The 19,349-nt window shown below is 42.0% G+C and overlaps 1 protein-coding gene across 3 annotated transcripts in view; it reads right to left on the bottom strand.

Moving 5' to 3' along the window:
* psen1 (presenilin 1) overlaps window positions 1-19,349 on the bottom strand; it is a 133,057-nt gene that overhangs the window by 104,787 nt on the left and 8,921 nt on the right. For 2 of the 3 annotated variants that reach the window (XM_073040522.1, XM_073040519.1), the window contains exon 2: window positions 1,368-1,502. In XM_073040522.1, coding sequence (XP_072896623.1) covers window positions 1,368-1,454 — 87 coding nt within the window. In that variant the 5' untranslated portion in view covers window positions 1,455-1,502. Of the gene's footprint in view, window positions 1-1,367; window positions 1,503-11,290; window positions 11,436-19,349 lie in introns of all 3 variants that reach the window. The other variant, XM_073040520.1, reaches the window with a different exon arrangement.

Consider the following 19,349-nt stretch of genomic DNA (forward strand, 5'->3'; position numbering starts at 1 on the left):
AGAATAAAAGATTGGTTAGTGAAGACCACCAATCCTAAAGTGAAAAATAATCTAACTGAATAGCACAAATTAAGAAGTCTAAAAAATCTGCATGAAAAGTTAAGGTGATGAATGGGTTGTTTAATAAAACCAACATTCTTCACCAAAGCAAAACTTCCAACCCAAATCATTTGGGAAGACATGAATTGGCAGCACCAGTGTACAGATGCTCTCTCCATGAATCTAACATCATGAGAAACATGCAAACTTACGATCCACTGGATTAAACTATGTCAGAGATGTGCTGACTGCAGCAGTGTCAAAGCTTTAACAATGTCACATTTTTAAAATATTTTTAAAGATCTGGGCATTACAGGCAAGTCCAGAATTTATTGCCTATTCCCAACTGTGATTTATTAGATTGTTTGAAGAATTTTAAAGGTCAATGACTCTTGCTGGCTCAGACTGACCTCTGGATCAGACTCACGAAGGAGGTCAGATCTTCTTCCTTGAAGTGCGTTAATGAATTGAGCTATTTTTTACAACAATCTGACGTATTGGTGTCGTCATTACTGATGCATCTCTCCAACACAATGCAAAATCCACACCTTAACCTTAAACAAAATAATGTGAACATACAGTGGAGAAATAAATTGTACCAAAGATACTGAGACCCAGAGAAAAATACATAATTCCAGATAATATTTGGGAATATCTGGAATGATTATTATGTATTGGAATAGAAAAGACAAAGTATAATTTAAGTTGAAATACAACATAGAACAGTAGAGTACAGGAAGAGGCCCACGACGTCTCTGCTGACCAAGATGCCAAAATGTTATAACAATCTAATATTGAAACAGAGTAACCTTACATTTAGTTGATTGGAGGGGAAGGTCATCAACACTTAAATTAGAGACAGGAATGTAGAACAACAAAGATTAAATAAAATCAAGCTGAATTGCTCCTTAAAAAGGATATTCTACTCCTGGACATTTAATGACTTCAACCCTAGATAATCGTTAACTTGATATCAATAACTTAATGTCATTGCTCCTCATTGAGTGAGCCCATTATATCTAGACTTTTATATAGAATAACACAATACAGGTTACTGGCCATTATGCCAGTGACTACCCTTTGGTAGAGCTCTCTATTTAGCCCCACTCTTTCCATATAATCATTACTCAATGGTTTATCTAACCCTCCATTGAAAGTTACAGCTGAATTTGCTTCTAAAACTTGCAAGCCAGCACATTCCAGATTGTAAGAAGATAAAATGCTCTTCTCATCTTCCCAGCCCACCCAAAATCCAATTTCCTGTCAAATTCCTTAAATTGGTATGCTCTGGGCTCAAGGTGTTAAATCAGAAGAGATAGACATCTCACCGAGGTGTTCTGAGTGTTTTCTGAGGTAGTTTCCTTTGGCTGCCCAGCCTGAAAAGCAGGCACAATCTGAGTAGATAGTTCCGACATGGGGATTAGTTATGTCTCACTCGTTAATGTGGGTGATGCACTTTCTCACTGAAACAGATAATGAAAAAAATAACAATTAGTTATCTGTTCACAATCCTTCATCTGATCACCACACTTAAGATGCCCAATTAAATTAACTTTTCCTAATGATTCAATTTTCCTTAATGACTTGTAGGCACAGACAGATCACAGACAAAGGCAATCTTATCACCTCCAAATCTACAGATTGAAAGCCTCAGAGTTAGGAGCACCTCTGCCCTTTTCAGACTAAAGAGCTACAAGCAAGACTGTATTCACATGGGTTCTTGAGTCAGTGAAAGAAAAGTACAGTGCAGAAACAGGCCCTTTGGCCCATCAAGTCCATGCCAAAATCATTTAAACTGCCTACTCCCATTATCCTGCACCACAACCCTCCATTTCCTACCATCCATGTACCTACCCAAACTTTGCTTAAATGTTGAAATCGAGCTCGCATGCACCACTTGTACTGTCAGCTCATTCTACACTCACACGACCCTCTGAGTGCAGAAGTTTTCCTCATGTTCACCTTGAACTTTTTACCTTTCACCCTTAACCCATGCCCCCGGTTGTAGTTTCTCCCAACCTGAGTGGAAAAGGACTGCTTGCATGTACCTTGTTAACATCCCTCATCATCTTGTATATCTCAATCAAATCTCCTCTCAGTATTCTAATTTCTAAGGAATAAAGTCCTAACCTATTCAATCTTGCCTAATAATTCTGGTCCTCCAGATCCAGCAACATCCTTCTAAATTTTCTCTCTACTCTTTCAACTTTACTTACAGCTTCCCTGTAGGTAGGTGACCAAAACTGCACACAATACTCCAAATTAGGCCTCACAATGTCTTATACAACTTCAACATAACACCCCAACACTTTTGTATTCAATACTTTGATTTATGAAGGCCAATGGGCCAAAAACTTTCTTTACAACACTCTCTACCCATGAAACCACTTTCAATGGATTATTGACCTGTATTTCCAGATCCCTTTGTTCTATCACACTTCTTCCATTCACTGTGTAAGACCTACCCTGGTTGGTTCTACCGAAGAGCAACACCTCACACTTGTCTACATTAAATTCCATTATCCTCTCTTTCCTGCTGATCCAAATTCCTCTGCAGGCCACAATAGTCGTCCTTGCTGTCCACTATATCTGCAATCTTGGTACCATCCACAAAATTTGCTGATCCAGTTAACCACGTTATCATACAGATTACTGATATAGATGACAAAGAACAACAGACCCAGCACCGATCCTGCAGCATTCCACTGGTCACATGCCTTCAGTCAGAGAGGCAACCATCTACTACCACTCTGGTCCCTTAGAATAAATTCCAGTAACTTTTCCACTACTGATGACAGGATCACCGGCCTATAATTTTCTGCTTTATTTTAAGAGCCTTCTTAAATAGCAGAACATTAGCTATCCTCTAATTGTCTGGTAGCTCAACAGTCGCTAAGGATGATTTAAATATCTCTGCTAGGGCCCCTGCAGTTTCTGCACTTGCCTCCCACAGGGTATGAGGGAACACATCGTCTGGTATTTATCCAGCTGGGGATTTATCCGGCTTGATTTGCCTCACATCAGCAAACCTCTCCTCCTCTGTAATCTGTTCAGGGTCCATGACCTCACTGCTGCTTTGCCTCGCTTTTATAGACTTTGTGTCCATCGCTTGAGTAAATACAGATGGAAAAAATCCATTTAAGATTTCCCCCATCTCTTTCGGCTCCACACAAACCATTCTGGAGTCACCTTTTGGCAGTCCATGGAGTGTGCACTGCTCTTAACTTTGATAACCTACTTCATACAGCTAGATCCATTTAAAGTTTGAAGATTTATTACTTTTACTGAAGGTTTTATGATTTAATTACGATGGCAGGGATTTTTAAAAATGCTGGAAAAACCGTTGCTGAAACCGACCCAACAGAGCAGTCAGCGGAAGTCCTTACTTCAGAAAGAATGCTCTCTTTAATGGAAAATATGAATTTTAAGATTGATAGCTTGATGAAGGCTAATGAAAAGTTTGAAAAAATTATTTTCGTCATCCAGGAACCTTGCGGCAATTTGGAAATTCAATTTGAGGCGCTCAAGAAGACTACTACAGAATCCAAAGAGAACCGGAGGCAATGAATCAAGTTATTAAAGAAAAAGAATTAAAGTTATCAGCTATGGAAAAGAAAGTTAACAAAGCTACTTTGGAAATATCGAGAATTAAGAAGAAAATGGTTGATCTGGAAAGTAGAAGCCGCAGGATGAATTTACGCATACTGGGCTTGCCTGAAAATATGGAATCCGGTGAGCAGGCCTGGATGGTTTTAGCATGGAATTGTTCAAAGTATCTGGTCCAAAATTGTCACCTCTCCTCTTAGAAATGTTGAATCACTCCAGGACAGCTTCCAGATTGCCACCTACCTTATGTAAACCCAATGTTTTTCTGATTCCAAAACTAGGCAATGATCCCGAGATGGTTTCATCATATTGCCCCATTTGGCTGCTGCCCATTGAAACCAAAATTCTCGGTAAAGTCCTGGCCAATAGGTTAAAAGAATGCATTTGTTCTATTATTCATCCAGCTCAAACTGGCTTTATACCAGGTATTCATATGCATTTTAATTTGCATTGTCTTTTCAATATTTTATATACAAAATATGCATAAGAGGCTGTAGTTATTTCATTAGATGCACAATGTGCGTTTGACCAAGTGGAATGGCCATATATGATGTTGAAAGATTTGGATCTTTCATTAAATGGATTGAGATAATTTATTCACACCCATCTGCTTCTATTATCACTAATCAGAATATTTCCTCCCCTTTTGCAATTCATCGTGGGACTCGTCAAGGCTGCCCCCTTTCTCCGTTTTTCTTTGCAGTTATCATTGAGCCACTAGCTGTTAGCATCAGACAGGACCCTTTGATATCTCCCAATGATATGCATGGACATAAACATCAGCTTTCGTTATACGCTGACGATGTCCTTTTATATATCTCCAGCCCACAAACATCAATACCCGCCCTTCTGACTCTAATTAATCATTTTGGTAGTTTCTCAGGTTTCTCTATTAATTGGGATAAGAATGAACTAATGCCAATCACTGCAGTGGTTAATACAGCATATTTATAGTCTATTCCCTTTAAAATTACTTATAACTTTTCCTATCTTGGTGTGTCTATTACAAAAAACCCAGATGACCTTTTGCAAGTGAATTGGCGAAACAAAGTTGAACAGGTTAAACACAATATTGACTTTTGGAAAACCCTTCCAATTTCTTTGGTGGGGAGGGTTAACACAATCAAGGTGATTGTACTGCCACGATTTCTTCATCTTTTCCAGTCAATTCCATGTTTTATTCCTCTATCATATTTTAAGCAACTGGATTCAATTATTATACACTTTATTTGGAATTATAAAGCCATTAGAATTACTAAAAAGCACACGTCAAAGCCCAAGGAAGCAGGTGGTTTTGCCCTACCAGATGTTAAAATGTATTACTGGGCTGCCCACCTATCCATTCTTGCATGGTGGAAAAAAAGCCCACCCTCTACCTCAGACTCATGCATACCTCAGCATGGTGACTCATACAGCGAGTGCTTTGTAAGAAGACTTCCTTGCCAGCTCTCCTTAATAGCCCCACTGCAGTTAATAAGTTACATTTTAGTAACAGCTTTGTGGTTGGCAGCACTAAGAATTTGGAAGCAGATTCAACTACACATTAAGGCCCCAAAAACTTATATTGACACTCCAATTTGTGACAATCATTCCTTTTTGTCTGGTCTGAATAATACTGTTCTTTCTTTCTGGAAACAGAGTGGCATCTGTAGTGTAGGTGTCCTATATATTAATGGAAACTTTGCCTCATTTGCGCAGTTACAAGCAGTTTACAATATCCCTGCATCTAGTTTTTTTAGATATTTACAAATTCGAGATTATGTTAGGAAATATATACCTAATTTCGAAGTTTTAGACAAACATGAGTCCCTGGAGGCAATAAATAAATTTGATCCGGTTACTCGTAGTGCCGTATCCTATTTTTTATCAGATCCTACATAATGGAGATCAGGTGAATACTGCAGGTCTTAAACAGGCATGGGTGGATGAATTGGGTATAGAACTGACAGAGGAGGTCTGGGGTGAGAGTATACATGGTTGTTCGGACAATGTCAGACACAGACTTATACAGTTTAAAACAATATATAGACTCCATTATTCCAAAGAAAAGTTGCACAGCTTCTACCCTGATGTTTCACCAGTTTGTAATAGATGTAAATCTGAGAACAGTAACTTGTCACATTCATTCTGGTCATGTTGTAAGCTTTATGAATACTGGAAAAGTATTTTTCACTGTTTCTCTGAGGCTAATGGAAAGCAGTGGGAACCGGACCCACTCATAGCCATCCTTGGAGCAACAAGCTCCCTATCTTCAGCCAATAAGTATGAAAAAATGGCTGTATTGTTTGGAATGGTGATTGCTAAGAAGTTAATCCTGCAAATGTGGAAAATGGACTCTGCCTACGTACAATCTGTGGCTGAGAGAACCGGCAAATACTTTACATTTGCAGAGACTGAGACTATGTAATGAGGACAGAGGGGACATCTTTGAAAGGATATGGGCTCCTGTATTGGACCTTCTTACGGGGTGAGGACTGAGGTTTTTTGGTGTGGTGCACCTCTGCTGTGTATGTTTACTTTTGCCTTTATATTATTCTCCCTTTTGCTGCTCAATATTTAATTTGATTTTGTTAAGGTTGTGGTTTTTGTGGATTAAAAAAATTTAAAAATTAAAAAATATATTTTACAGATATGTTACACCACTTTTTAGTGAGATACTTGAAGCCCCTCCGATCACAGATAGAGCTCATCGCTCTCTCCATCCAAAACCTTCACCTGAGATTAAACCTCACCATGTGATACTAACCCTGCATTATTTTACAACGAAAGAAGCAATTCTCCGAGCTGGAAGAAAACGAGGGACGCTAATCCTTAATGGGGCAGCCATTCGCATAATTGAAGATTTTGATCCAGAGGTTTATACTGAAAGAGTTAAACATCGGGAAGTGATGACTGAACTTTTTAAGAATAATTGTCGTCCTTCTTTGAGCTTCCCAACTCGTTTGAGAATCTCTCCACCTAATGATCGCCCCAAATGGATCAACTCTCCAGAAGAGACTTGGAGATTCATAAAGGAGTTCAAAACCATCTCACAAGCAATTTAAATGATTAATCCTTAGCTGGGAGTCGTTGAAATGGAAAAACTTTAATACTTAATATAGTTTTGGATTTAATATACAGGTTCCCCCCGCTATCTGAAGGCAGAGCGTTCTTATGAAACCATTTGTAAGCCAAAATGTCATAAAGCGAAGTCATAAACCATTAATTTATATGGGAAAAATTTTTGAGCATTCCCAGACCCAAAAAATAACTTACCAGATCATACCAAATAGCACATAAAACCTAAAATAACACGAACATATAGTAAAAGCAGGAATGATAAGTATACAGCCTATATAAAGTAGAAATATTGTATGTACGGCGTAATTTCACTTATCAAAATCGGGAAGACAGCGAACCAAAATCGATTTGGAGAAAGAAATCCGCACATACACGCATACGTACGGACATGCATATGCACATACACACATGCACACACAGCTGCCCGCACAAGGCTTCACAGTCACGGTAGTCTTTTCAGGGTAAACACACGTATAAAGCAGGCGTCTTTTTTGCGTAAAAATGAAAATCCTCTTTGGTTAGCGAAAACAAGTACTAATGTAGGTCTTTCATAACAGCGAGTTGTTGTAAAGCCAATGTTCGAAAAACAGGGGCCACCTGTACACATATTTACTTACTTTTTTATTGACTTGTAAGTGGCTAGCACTAGTCATAATGTATTAATTGGTTGGATTTACTCTTTTTTGAATACAGGCAGTCCCCAGGTCACATACGGGTTCCGTCCCTGAATCCATCTTTAAATCGGATTTGTACATAAGTTGGAACAAGTACATCCGGTATTATTTAGCGTCAGTTAGTCAAACGTTTGTCTTAGTACATAGTATATATTTTACCTTTCTATGCATACAAAACACTTAAGAAATGCATGTATTCCAATAATTAAACCACTGCGTTGCTTAGTAATAATTGTAGCTTTCATCGGGGCAGGACCTTTCACATGCTCCATTATTCTCACTTTATCCTTTAAAATTGTTCCGATCGTTGACTGACTGTAGCTTAATGCTTTTCCAATGACCGATGGCATTTCACCTCTTTCCAAAGGCTTTATTATTTCTGCTTTATTTTCAATCGCGATTACTTCCCGTCAATGGAACAGAAACACTGAGGGTGGCGGGTCCCTAGCTGGGCCGGCTCCCGAGGTTCGCTGGGTCCTAAGGAGACTGAGACAGGCTAAATGGGACAAGTGGGGGCTGTCCTGGGTTTGGGTATTTGATCCTCCACAATATTCCGCATGGGAATTTAAACTGGAGGTGGCAGTGTTTTTTTTTATAAGGTCAAGTTGCGAGCTCGACATCAACCCGGCACGGATGGTACGGGAGTCACTGGATCGACATCAACTCGGCACGGGAGCAGTCTGTCACTGGATTGAACTCGGGAACTTCTGTTCTCAAGCCCGACGCTGATCTCACTGCGCCACCAGCTGACCAGAACAGGGGGGCGGGGTCAGGGTGAATCTTACTAAGAAAAGTTTAAACCAAATACAAAGTTAAACACTCAACACAGTGTCAACAGCAATGACTTAAAATGGTGGACGGCATCGCGATCCAACTTAAAATGGCGGATGGTGTTCTCCTTCCTCGGTTCGTAAGTACAAGTTGTCCGTAAGTTGGACGTTCATAACTCGGGGACTACCTGTATATAACTAATTTATTTTAAATGAATTTAAGATGGCCAATCTTAGTTAGGTTCTAACCTTTGTTAGTATAATATCAAAATTTTTCTTTTGTTTTGTCTTTAGCTCGTGGTGTCAATACATAACTGTCTGAGAAGAGCCTGCCAATCGGAGACAGGGAATAGGGGATAGTAGTTTAGCATGCTGTCTGCCTATTGGACGGTTTTTGGGTTTTGGGGGGAGGGGTGGGGTTATTAGATTAGATGTATTCTGACTGGGCATTCCCGAGAGGTTTCTCTGTCAACCATGTTGCATTTTTTTAAATCTTTGATCGAGTTCATGCTCTGTTTTTCCTGGTAGATTTGATTTGTGCTTATGCAATAACTTACTTTACAAAATCTCATATTAAATTTCAAATATGGATGTCAATAAAATTAATATATCTTGGAATTTGAACGGTATGAATCAACCTATTAAGCGGAAAAAACACTTCAAGCTGATATTATTTTTGCGCAGGAGACCCATATTTGTAGGGAAGATGAAAATTGTTTCTTTAAATTTTGGAGAGGTTATCAATTTCATTCTTTATCAGTAACTAAAATTAGAGGAGTGACTATTTTTGTTAAATCTAAAATCCCTTTCATACATTTTAATACTGTTACTGATTCAATTGGAAGCTATTTAATTGTTACTGATCTGTTATGTGGTCAAAAGGTGTGTTTTTATGCACCTAATATAGATAATCCTGAATTTTTTAAGAAACTAATTTCTGCATTGCCAATTTAAATGAATACAAGTTGATTATGGGCAGTGACGTCAATTGTTGTTTAAATCGTTCGGCTGATAGGTCAGCAACCAATCCATTGCTTCCTAACAAGGCTGCGACTTGTATTAACTCTTTTTTATTGAAATACGGTTTAGTTGATATCTGGAGATTTATACATCCTAAAGATAGGGATTTTGCTTTCTTTTTACATGCATATCATAAATACTCAAGAATTGATTATTTTTGCTAGACACACAATTGGTGCCTTTGTTGCCAATTACACTTATGATGTCATCACGTTGTCGGATCATGCACCCATGAAATTAACATTTAGATTTCCTGATAACATTTAAATCTCCACTGAGAAGAATTTAAATACTATATTATTATAGGACTTAGCTTTTGTAAGTTTTATTAAAGAATTAATTTCTTTATTTTTTGAATTAAATACAACTGAGGGAATGTCAAATTTGGTTATTTGGGATATGATGAAATCTTTTCTCAGGGGACGGATTCATATTCAGTAAGTTTAAGAAAGAAAACGAAAGTGGAACTTATAGTGATTACTAATAGAATTAAAGAAATAAAGTTTATTCAGTAACACCTAATGAAGATCTTTATGAGGATGGAACTTCACAGCATGATTTGCTTTTGACCTATCCCATTGAGCAGCAACTTCTCAAATCTAAAAGTCAATTTTACATACATGGGGATAAGTCAGGCAAATTGTTGGCTGGTCAATTAAAAGCAGATATGGCCAGAAGACAGATTTTGAAAATACGAAGAGCTGACAGAATTGAAACATCAGATGTTCAGGAAATTAATAAGGTATTTCTGGATTTCTACTCTAACCTTTATAAATCTCACTTTTCAGACAATACTACTTCTATGAATAGATCTTTGCACAAGCTGAATATACCTAAAATTTCTACTCAAAATATGAATACATTAGATGTGCCTATTAAACAAGAGGAAATTACAAGGGCTATGTCCTCTCTTCAATCAGGTGAGGCTCCGGGACCAGATGGATATACAGTGGAATTTTTTTAAGACTTTTACTGAGATATTTACACCTCATTTATGTCAAGTTTTCACTGATTCTATATCCTGAGTCTCTCCCAAAAACTTTGAGGCATTAATTTCACTAATTCCTGAAAAAGGAAAAGATTTATCTGAATGTGCCTCTTATAGACCAATTTCTTAACTAAATGTGGATTCTAAAATTCTTTCGAAAATTACGGCTCTAGGATCGAGAATTTTTAACCTGAAGTTATCTCTAACGATCAAACTGGATTTATTAAGAATAGATATTCATACTTTAATATTCAGAGACTATTGAACATTATTTATTCCTCTCCATCCAAAGAACCTGAATGTGTCATTTCCCTTGACACAAAAAAAGTTTTATTTTTCAAAATTTTATAAAGATTTAATTTTGGTCCAGGTTTCAAACTGATATATCAAGCTGCTATGGCTGCGGTTATAATTAACAATCAAAAATCTCCCTATTTTAGACTATACAGAGGTACCCGGCAGGTCTGTCCTCTTAGTCCTCTGTTATTTAACTTGGCTCTAGAACCTCCTGCTATTGCTCTTTGGAATTCCAATAGTATTCAGGGTATTAAGAGAGGGGAAAAATTCATAAGGTTTCGTTATATGCAGATGACTTGTTAATCTACATTTCGGATCCTAAGAAACCTATTTCTTCCATGTTATCCATATTCTACAAATTTAGTAGTTTTTCTGGATACAAGTTAAATTTATACAAAAGTGAGTTATTTCTTATTAATAATCATTTGGATCAGTATGAGCAATTACCTTTTAGTATTGCTAAAAATCAATTTACTTATCGTGGTGTTAAAGTTACTAAGAATTTTAAAGATCTGTATAAATATAATTTTTTCCCATTAACTGATTATACCCAACAACACTTTCTAAATGGTCTCCTATGACACTATCATTAATTGGCCAAATTAATGCTATTAAAATGATAGTTCTACCTAAATTCTTATATATATTTCAAGCAGTTCCTTCATTTGTTCCTAAACAGTTTTTTTGACAGAATAGACTCTAAAATTTTATCCATATTTGGAACAATAAAATCCTAGATTAAGTAAACCTTTATTGCAGAAATTAAAAAAGGAAGGTGGTATGGCTTTGCCAAATCTTATACTGTACTACTGGGCAATTAATATTCGATATATTACCTGTTGGATTCATTATTCAGACATATATGACTGTCCTTTATGGGTGGAATTGGAGAAAAACTCGGTGAAGGGATATTCTTCGGCCTCTTTACTGGAAGCTCCTCTTCCTTTTCTGCTCTCAAGTTTGGTAGACAAGACCTTAATCCTATTATTAAACATACATTAAGAATTTGGTTTCAGTTTCGCAAATTTTTTGAATTAAATAATTTTGTCCTTTCTAGTAAAATATGTTGTAACTATTTTTTAAACCATCAATTTTTAGATCAGACTTTCTTAATTTGGAAAACCAAAGGTATAATAACTTTTTGGATTTGTTTATAGAGCATTGTTTAATGTCTTTTACTCAGCTAGCGGATAAATTTGATTTATCCAATGTACACTTTTTTTTAGATATTTACAAATTAGGAATTTATTTGTTTTAAACGCACTTTGCTTCCAAATTATCCCCCCCGCTTATCCATCTAATATAATAGATATCCTCTTCCAGGTTAAACCACTCCAAAAAGGGATCAATAGCTACAATTTATAAATGGTTATTGAATTTACGAATGATATCTAAAGATAAAATTAAAGCTGCCTGGGAATTGGAATTTTAAGAGTTACTTTCGGATAATCAATGGAATAAAATTTTTCATCTGGTAAATACTTCATTTATTTGTGCCCATCATTCCTTGATACAGTTCAGGGCAGTGCATCGGGCACATATGTCAAAGGATAAATTAGCCCTATTTTTCCCAATGTTAATCCTATTTGTGATAGGTGTAATACTCAGGTGGCCACTTCAACTCATACGTTTTAATTGGATATAGACCAATTGGATATAGACCTCATATAGACCTGTCAGTTTGACATCAGTGGTGGGTAAATTAATGGAAAGTATTCTTAGAGATAGTATTTATAATTATCTGGATAGACAGGATCTGATTAGGAGTAGCCAGCATGGATTTGTGCATGGAAGGTCATGTTTGACAAACATTATTGAATTTTTTGAAGAAGTTACGAGGAATGTTGATGAGGGTAAGGCAGTGGATGTAGTCTATATGGACTTCAGCAAGGCCTTTGACAAAGTTCCACATGGAAGGTTAGTTAAGAAGGTTCAGTCGTTAGGTATTAATGCTGGAGTAATAAAATGGATTCAACAGTGGCTAGATGGGAGATGCCAGAGAGTAGTGGTGGATAATTGTTTATCGGGATGGAGGCCAGTGACTAGCGGGGTGCCTCAGGGATCTGTTTTGGGCCCAATGTTGTTTGTAATATACATAAATGATCTGGATGATGGGGTGGTAAATTGGATTAGTAAGTATGCTGATGGTACTAAGGTAGGAGGTGTTGTGGATAATGAGGTGGGTTTTCAAAGCTTGCAGGGAGATTTATGCCGGTTAGAAGAATGGGCTGAACGTTGGCAGATGGAGTTTAATGCTGAGAAGTGTGAGGTTCTACATTTTGGCAGGACTAATCCAAATAGAACATACAGGGTAAATGGTAGGGCATTGAGGAATGTAGTGGAACAGAGAGATCTAGGAATAACAGTGCATAGTTCCCTGAAGGTGGAGTCTCATGTAGATAGGGTGGTGAAGAAGGCTTTTGGAACGCTGGCCTTTATAAATCACAGCATTGAGTACAGAAGTTGGGATGTAATGTTAAAATTGTACAAGGCATTGGTAAGGCCAAATTTGGAATATTGTGTACAGTTCTGGTCGCCGAATTATAGGAAAGATATCAATAAATTAGAGAGAGTGCAGAGACGATTTACTAGGATGTTACCTGGGTTTCAGCACTTAAGTTACAGAGAAAGGTTGAACAAGTTAGGTCTCTATTCATTGGAGCGTAGAAAGTTGAGGGGGGATTTGATCGAGGTATTTAAAATTTTGAGAGGGATAGATAGTTGACGTGAATAGGCTGTTTCCATTGAGAGTAGGGGAGATTCAAACGAGAGGACATGATTTGAGAGTTAGGGGGCAAAAGTTTAAGGGAAACACGAGGGGGTATTTATATACTCAGAGAGTGATAGCTGTGTGGAATGAGCTTCCTGTAGAAGTAGTAGAGGCCAGTTCAGTTGTGTCATTTAAGGTAAAATTGGATAGGTATATGGACAGGAAAGGAGTGGAGGGTTATGGGCTGAGTGCGGGTAGGTGGAACTAGGTGAGATTAAGAGTTCAGCACGGACTAGGAGGGCCGGAATGACCTGTTTCCGTGCTGTGAATGTTATATGGTTATATATGGTTTTGGTCTTGCATAAAGTTGGAGTATTTTTGGAAAGATGTTTTTAAAACCTTATCTAAAGTGCTGGATCTGGATTTACAACCAAACTTATTTACAGCTATTTTTGGGATTATTCCAGCCTTGTCAACCTTACTGGCTAGGAAAACCATTTTACTTATATGGAAGGACCCTAACCCTCCTACCGCCTTTTATTGGCTTTCCTCTATCATTTCCTGTTTAAGTCTAGAACACTACATACCCTTCGGACCATGATGTTGCACCAATGTTTTAACCTACCTTTAAAATCAATCTAACTTCCCTCCTACATAACCCTCAATTTTCCCATCATCCATGTGTCTATCCAACAGTTTCTTACATTGCTTCTTAGTGTATCTGCTTCTATCACCACCCCGGCATGGTGCTCCACATATTCAGCAGTCTGTGTAAAAAAACTTAACCCTTTAATCCAATTAAAATTATACCCCCATTGTATTAGCCATTTCTGCCCTGGGAAAAATATCTCTGGCTATCCACTTATCATCTTGTACACCTCCATCAAGTCACCTCTCATCCCCCTTCACTCCAAGAAGAAAAACCTTAGCTCCCTCAGCCTATCATAAGACATGCTCTCTAATGCAGGCAGCATCCTGGTAAATCTCTGCACCCATTCTAAATCTCCACATCCTTCCTATAATGAGGTGACCAAAACAGAAAAGAATATCCCATGTGTGGTCTGCAATAATACCTTGTGAGTAAAATATAACTACCCATAACTTTGAGATACTGAAAAAAATTTCACTTAATAGTTAGTGAACAAAAATAAAGAAAAAAATCTTTTCCTCCAAAGTTGTGCTTGTTGGAAAATGTACAGATGAGGGAGGAAACTGGAGCAGAACTAGAGACTGCACTGCAAGTCACAATTGAACCAGGTTTCCTTCAATTGTGAAGTAGCACTTGTACTAAACATTGTCCCTGATCGAACATTTATAGTAAATTGCAGTAAGACATCTCAGAATGTTTTATAAAGTCAGAGTTGCACAGCATTGAAATTTTGAGTCCATCATGTACAAAGCCCATGTTTTTGCCCACTTACATTATATTGTAGCGATGTGCTACACACAGCGCTGAAATAACGACACGCAGTAAGTCGTTTCGAGACTAGTTTATTCAAACTTCGCGGCGCTGGCATTTAATCCCTAGCGTCCGCACTCTCCGGGCGGTAATGACGTCAGAGGTGCATTACCAAAGTCTCCCCCTGAGCGCTGACTATTTGTGAGCCGGTTCGCCTGCGCAGAAAGTGGGTCACCACATAACCACCCCCCCCCCCCCAGAACCGGCGATACACCCCCCAATGTCCACAGTTTGGACCAGCCTCTGTTTGGGAGGTCTGCCTCTGCGCCGCGGTGCCTGAACCTCGACCAGCTGCGCCAAGTCCACATGGGCTGGTCTGAGTCGGTCCACCGTGAAAACCTCCTCTCTCCCCCCAATGTCCAGAACGTATGTGGACCCATTGTTGTTGATCACCTGGAACGGCCCCTCGTACGGCCGCTGTCGACCCCTTCATACAAACACAAACTTACAGTTCTGCAGGTCTTTGGGTACATGGGTCGGGGTCCGTCCATGCTGTGAAGTTGGTACGGGGGCCAGGTTGCCGAGCCTTTCGCGTAGCCTGTCCAGGACTGCTGAGGGTTCTTCCTCTTGCCCCCTTGGGGCTGGTGTGAACTCTCCTGGGACAGCCAGGGGCGTGCCGTATACCAACTCGGCCGACGAGGCGTGCAGTTCCTCTTTGGGCGCTGTACGAATTCCAAGCAGGACCCAGGGAAGCTCGTCCACCCAGTTAGGTCCGCTCAGGCGGGCCATGAAAGCTGACTTCAAGTGATGGTGGAAGCGTTCCACCAGTCCGTTCGACTGTGGGTGGTAGGCAGTTGTGTGGTGTAGCTGTGTTCCCAACAGGCTGGCCACAGCCGACCACAGGCTGGAGGTGAACAGGGCGCCTCTGTCAGAGGTAATGTGAGCTGGTACCCTGAAGCGTGCTACCCAGGTTGCGATCAGTGCTCGGGTGCAGGAATCCGCAGATGTGTCGGTGAGCGGGACCGCCTCTGGCCACCTCGTGAACCAGTCTACCATAGTTAGGAGGTACCGCGCTCCTCTGGACACTGGTAGGGGGCCCACCTTATCCACATGAATGTGGTCGAACCTCCGGCGTGTAGGTTCAAACTGCTGCGGCGGGGCTTTAGTGTGCCGCTGCACCTTGGCTGTTTGGCACTGCGCGCACATTCTGGCCCATTCACTGACCTGCTTGCGAAGTCCGTGCCACGCGAACTTGCTGGAGACCAGCAGGACGGTTGTCCTGATAGATAGGTGCGCCAAACCGCGTATGGAGTCGAAAACTCACCGCCTCCAGGCTGCCGGGTCAATGGGGCGAGGTTGGCCGGTAGCCACGTCGCACAGGAGGGTCCTATCACCTGGGTCTACGAGAAAGTCCCGCAGCTGCAAACCCGAGACTGTGGTTCTGTAGCTGGGCATCTCGTCGTCTGCCTGCTGCGCCTCGGCCAGTGCTGCATAGTCCACCCCCAGGGACAGGGCCTGGACAGCTAGTCTGAAGAATGCGTCCGCCACGACGTTGTCCTTTCCCGAGACATGCTGGATGTCCGTCGTGTACTTGGAGATGTAATACAGATGTCGCTGCTGGCGAGCCGACCAGGGATCGGACACCTTCGTGAACGTGAAGGTCAACGGTTTGTGGTCCGTGAACGGCCTGCCTTCTAAGAAGTACCTGAAATGCCGGATTGCCAGATACAGTGCCAACAGCTCCCGGTCGAAAGCACTCTACTTGAGTTCGGGTGGTCGTAAGTGCTTGCTGAAGAACGCCAGGGGTTGCCAGCGCCCCTCGATGAGCTGCTCCAGCACCCCACCGACTGCTGTGTCAGATGCGTCCACCGTGAGGGCGGTCGGAACGTCCATTCTGGGGTGCACCAGCATCGCGGCATCTGCCAAGGCTTCCTTGGCTTTAAAGAAACCAGCCGCGGCCTCCTCGTCCCAAATAATGTCCTTGCCTTTACCCGACATCAGGGTGTACAAAGGGCGCATGAGGGGAGGAAACGGTGGTAGAAGTTCACCATACCAACGAACTCCTGCAGGCCTTTGACCGTGTTGGACCGGGCAAAGTGGCGGATCGCGACTACCTTGGCGGGCAGAGGTGTTGCCCTGTCTTTGGTAATCCTGTGGCCCAGGAAGTCGATGGTATCGAGACCGAACTGGCATTTGGCCGGGTTGATCGTGAGGCCGAAATCACTCAGGCGGGAGTAGAGTTGGCGGAGGTGGGACAGATGCTCCTGACGACAACTGCTGGCTATAAGAATGTCGTCCAAATAGATGAACGCAAAGTCCAGGTCGCGTCCATTAGCCGCTGGAACGTCTGTGCGGCATTCTTCAGGCCGAACGACATTCAGAGGAACTTGAACAGGCCGAACGGGGTGATAAGTGCTGTTTTGGGGATGTCTTCAGGGAGCACCGGGATTTGATGGTATCCCCGGACGAGGTCTACTTTGGAAAAGATTCTTGCCCCGTGCAGGTTTGCTGCAAAGTCCTGTATGTGCGCCACGGGGTAGCGGACTAGAGTGGTAGCCTCGTTCAGTCTGCGGTAGTCGCCGCATGGTCTCCAACCCCTGGCTGCTTTGGGCACCATGTGCAGGGGGGAGGCCCATGGGCTGTCGGACCTCCGTACGATCCCCAATTCCTCCATCCTCTTGAACTCCTCCTTCGCCAGGTGGAGCTTTTCCGGGGGAGCCTTTGTGCACGGGCATGGAGGGGTGGTCCCTGGGTCGGAATGTGGTGCTGTACCCCGTGTCTGGGCATGGCTGCCGTGAACTGCGGTGCCAGAATCGATGGAAAGTCCACTAGGATTCTGGTGAATTCGTTGCTGACAGCGTGATGGAGTCTAGGTGTGGGGCCGGCAACTTGGCTTCACCCAGGGAGAACGTCTGGAAAGTCTCGGCATGTACCAGTCTTTTCCCTTGCAAGTCGACCAGCAGGCTGTGAGCTCGCAAAAAGTCCACCCCCAGGAGTGGTTGGGCCACTGCGGCCAGTGTGAAGTCCCACGTGAACCGGCTGGCGCCAAACTGCAGCTGCACTGTGCAGGTGCCGTAGGTCTGTATCGTGCTGCCGTTTGCGGCCCTCGGGGTGGGTCCTGGCTTCCTGTTGCGAGTGTCATACCCCTTCGGGGGCAAGACGCTGATCTCTGTTCCGGTGTCGACCAAGAAGCAGCGTCCCGACTGTTTGTCCCAGACATACAAGAGGCTGTCCTGGTGGCCAGCCGCCATAGACATTAGCGGCAGCTGGCCCTTGCAGGGCGGGCGACAACAGCGGGCTTTTGTGCCCCACCGCTGGTGGTAGAAACACCACTGTTCACTGGCCTCCTCACTGCTGCCTCTGTGTTGTGTGCATCCCCCTGCCAGGCCTGGTCTGGTCTGCTGTTGGGCGCGTGGCCTGGTAATCTGACCGACGGACGCCATGCTCTCCCTCTTGGCTTTCCACAGCACGTCTTCCCGGGCCGCCACCTTCCGGGGGTTGCCGAAATCTGCATCGACCAGCAGCAGATGTATGTCCTCGGGCAGTCGCTCTAGGAACGTTTGCTCAAACATGAGGCAGGGCTTGTGTCCATCAGCCAGGGACAGCATCTCGTTCATCAATGCTGACGGCAGTCTGTCTCCCAAACCATCCAGGTGAAACAGGCGGGCACCTCGCTCACGCCGTGAGAGGCCAAAGGTCTCAATGAGCAGCGCTTTGAATGCTTCATATCTGCCTTCTTCTGGGGGCGACTGTATGAAATCCGGAACCTGGGCGGCCGTCTCCTGGTCAAGGGCGTTCACCACGTGGTAGTAACGCGTGTAATCAGAGGATATCTGCCAAATCTGGAAATGGGCTTCTGCTTGGCTAAACCACACGCGTGGTCGCAGCGTCCAGAAAGTCGACAGTTTTAGCAAAACTGCATGAACAGATGAAGAGTCAGTCATCTTTGGTCCAAATCCCGTTTGGGCCGTCGGGGTCACCAATGTAGCGATGTTCTACACATAGCGCTGAAATAACGACACGCAGTCACTAAGTCGTTTTGAGACTAGTTTATTCAAACTTCGCAGCACTGGCATTTAATCCCTAGCACCCGCCCTCTCCGGGTGGAAATGACGTCAGAGGTGCATTACCAAAGTCTCCCTCCGCGCGCTGGCTATTTGTGAGCTGGTTTGCCTGCGCAGAAAGTGGGTCGCCACAATATCCCCAATGCCTGCATTATGACTACATGCTTCTAAGCCTCATCTACTCAAGTGCCTTTCAAAACACCTCATAGAGCAGTACAGCACGTTTTTCCAAACTAATTAAATGTCTAACTAAACTACACTCTTCTACTTACACAATGTCCTTCTCTCTCCATCCTCTGCACATCCATGTGCCTACTTAAGAGTTTATTGAATGCATTTTTCATATTTGCCTTCACCAACCAGCACACCAACTCCAGCAGTATTTTCTAGGCTCTATACAAAAAAACTTGCCCTGCACACCTCTTACCTTAAACACATTAGACATTTTAACTTGGGAGAAAAATGTACCAGCTGTCTGTGCCCTACAAAAACTTCTATCAGGTTTGTTCTCAGCCTCCACTGCTCCAGAGAAAAGTCTGTTCAAGCTCTCCTCATAACCCACACCCTCTAATACAGGCAGCATCCTGAAAAACCTTTTTCACCCTCTCCAAATTCTCTATATCCTACCTAGAATGTGGCAACTAGAATTAAATGTTATTACTCCCAGTGCAGCCTAACTAAAGTGTTTTAAAGGTGCAACATAACTTCCCAACTTTTGAACT

This window comes from Hemitrygon akajei, chromosome 3, assembly GCF_048418815.1.
Source record: "Hemitrygon akajei chromosome 3, sHemAka1.3, whole genome shotgun sequence".
Lineage (NCBI taxonomy): Eukaryota > Metazoa > Chordata > Chondrichthyes > Myliobatiformes > Dasyatidae > Hemitrygon > Hemitrygon akajei.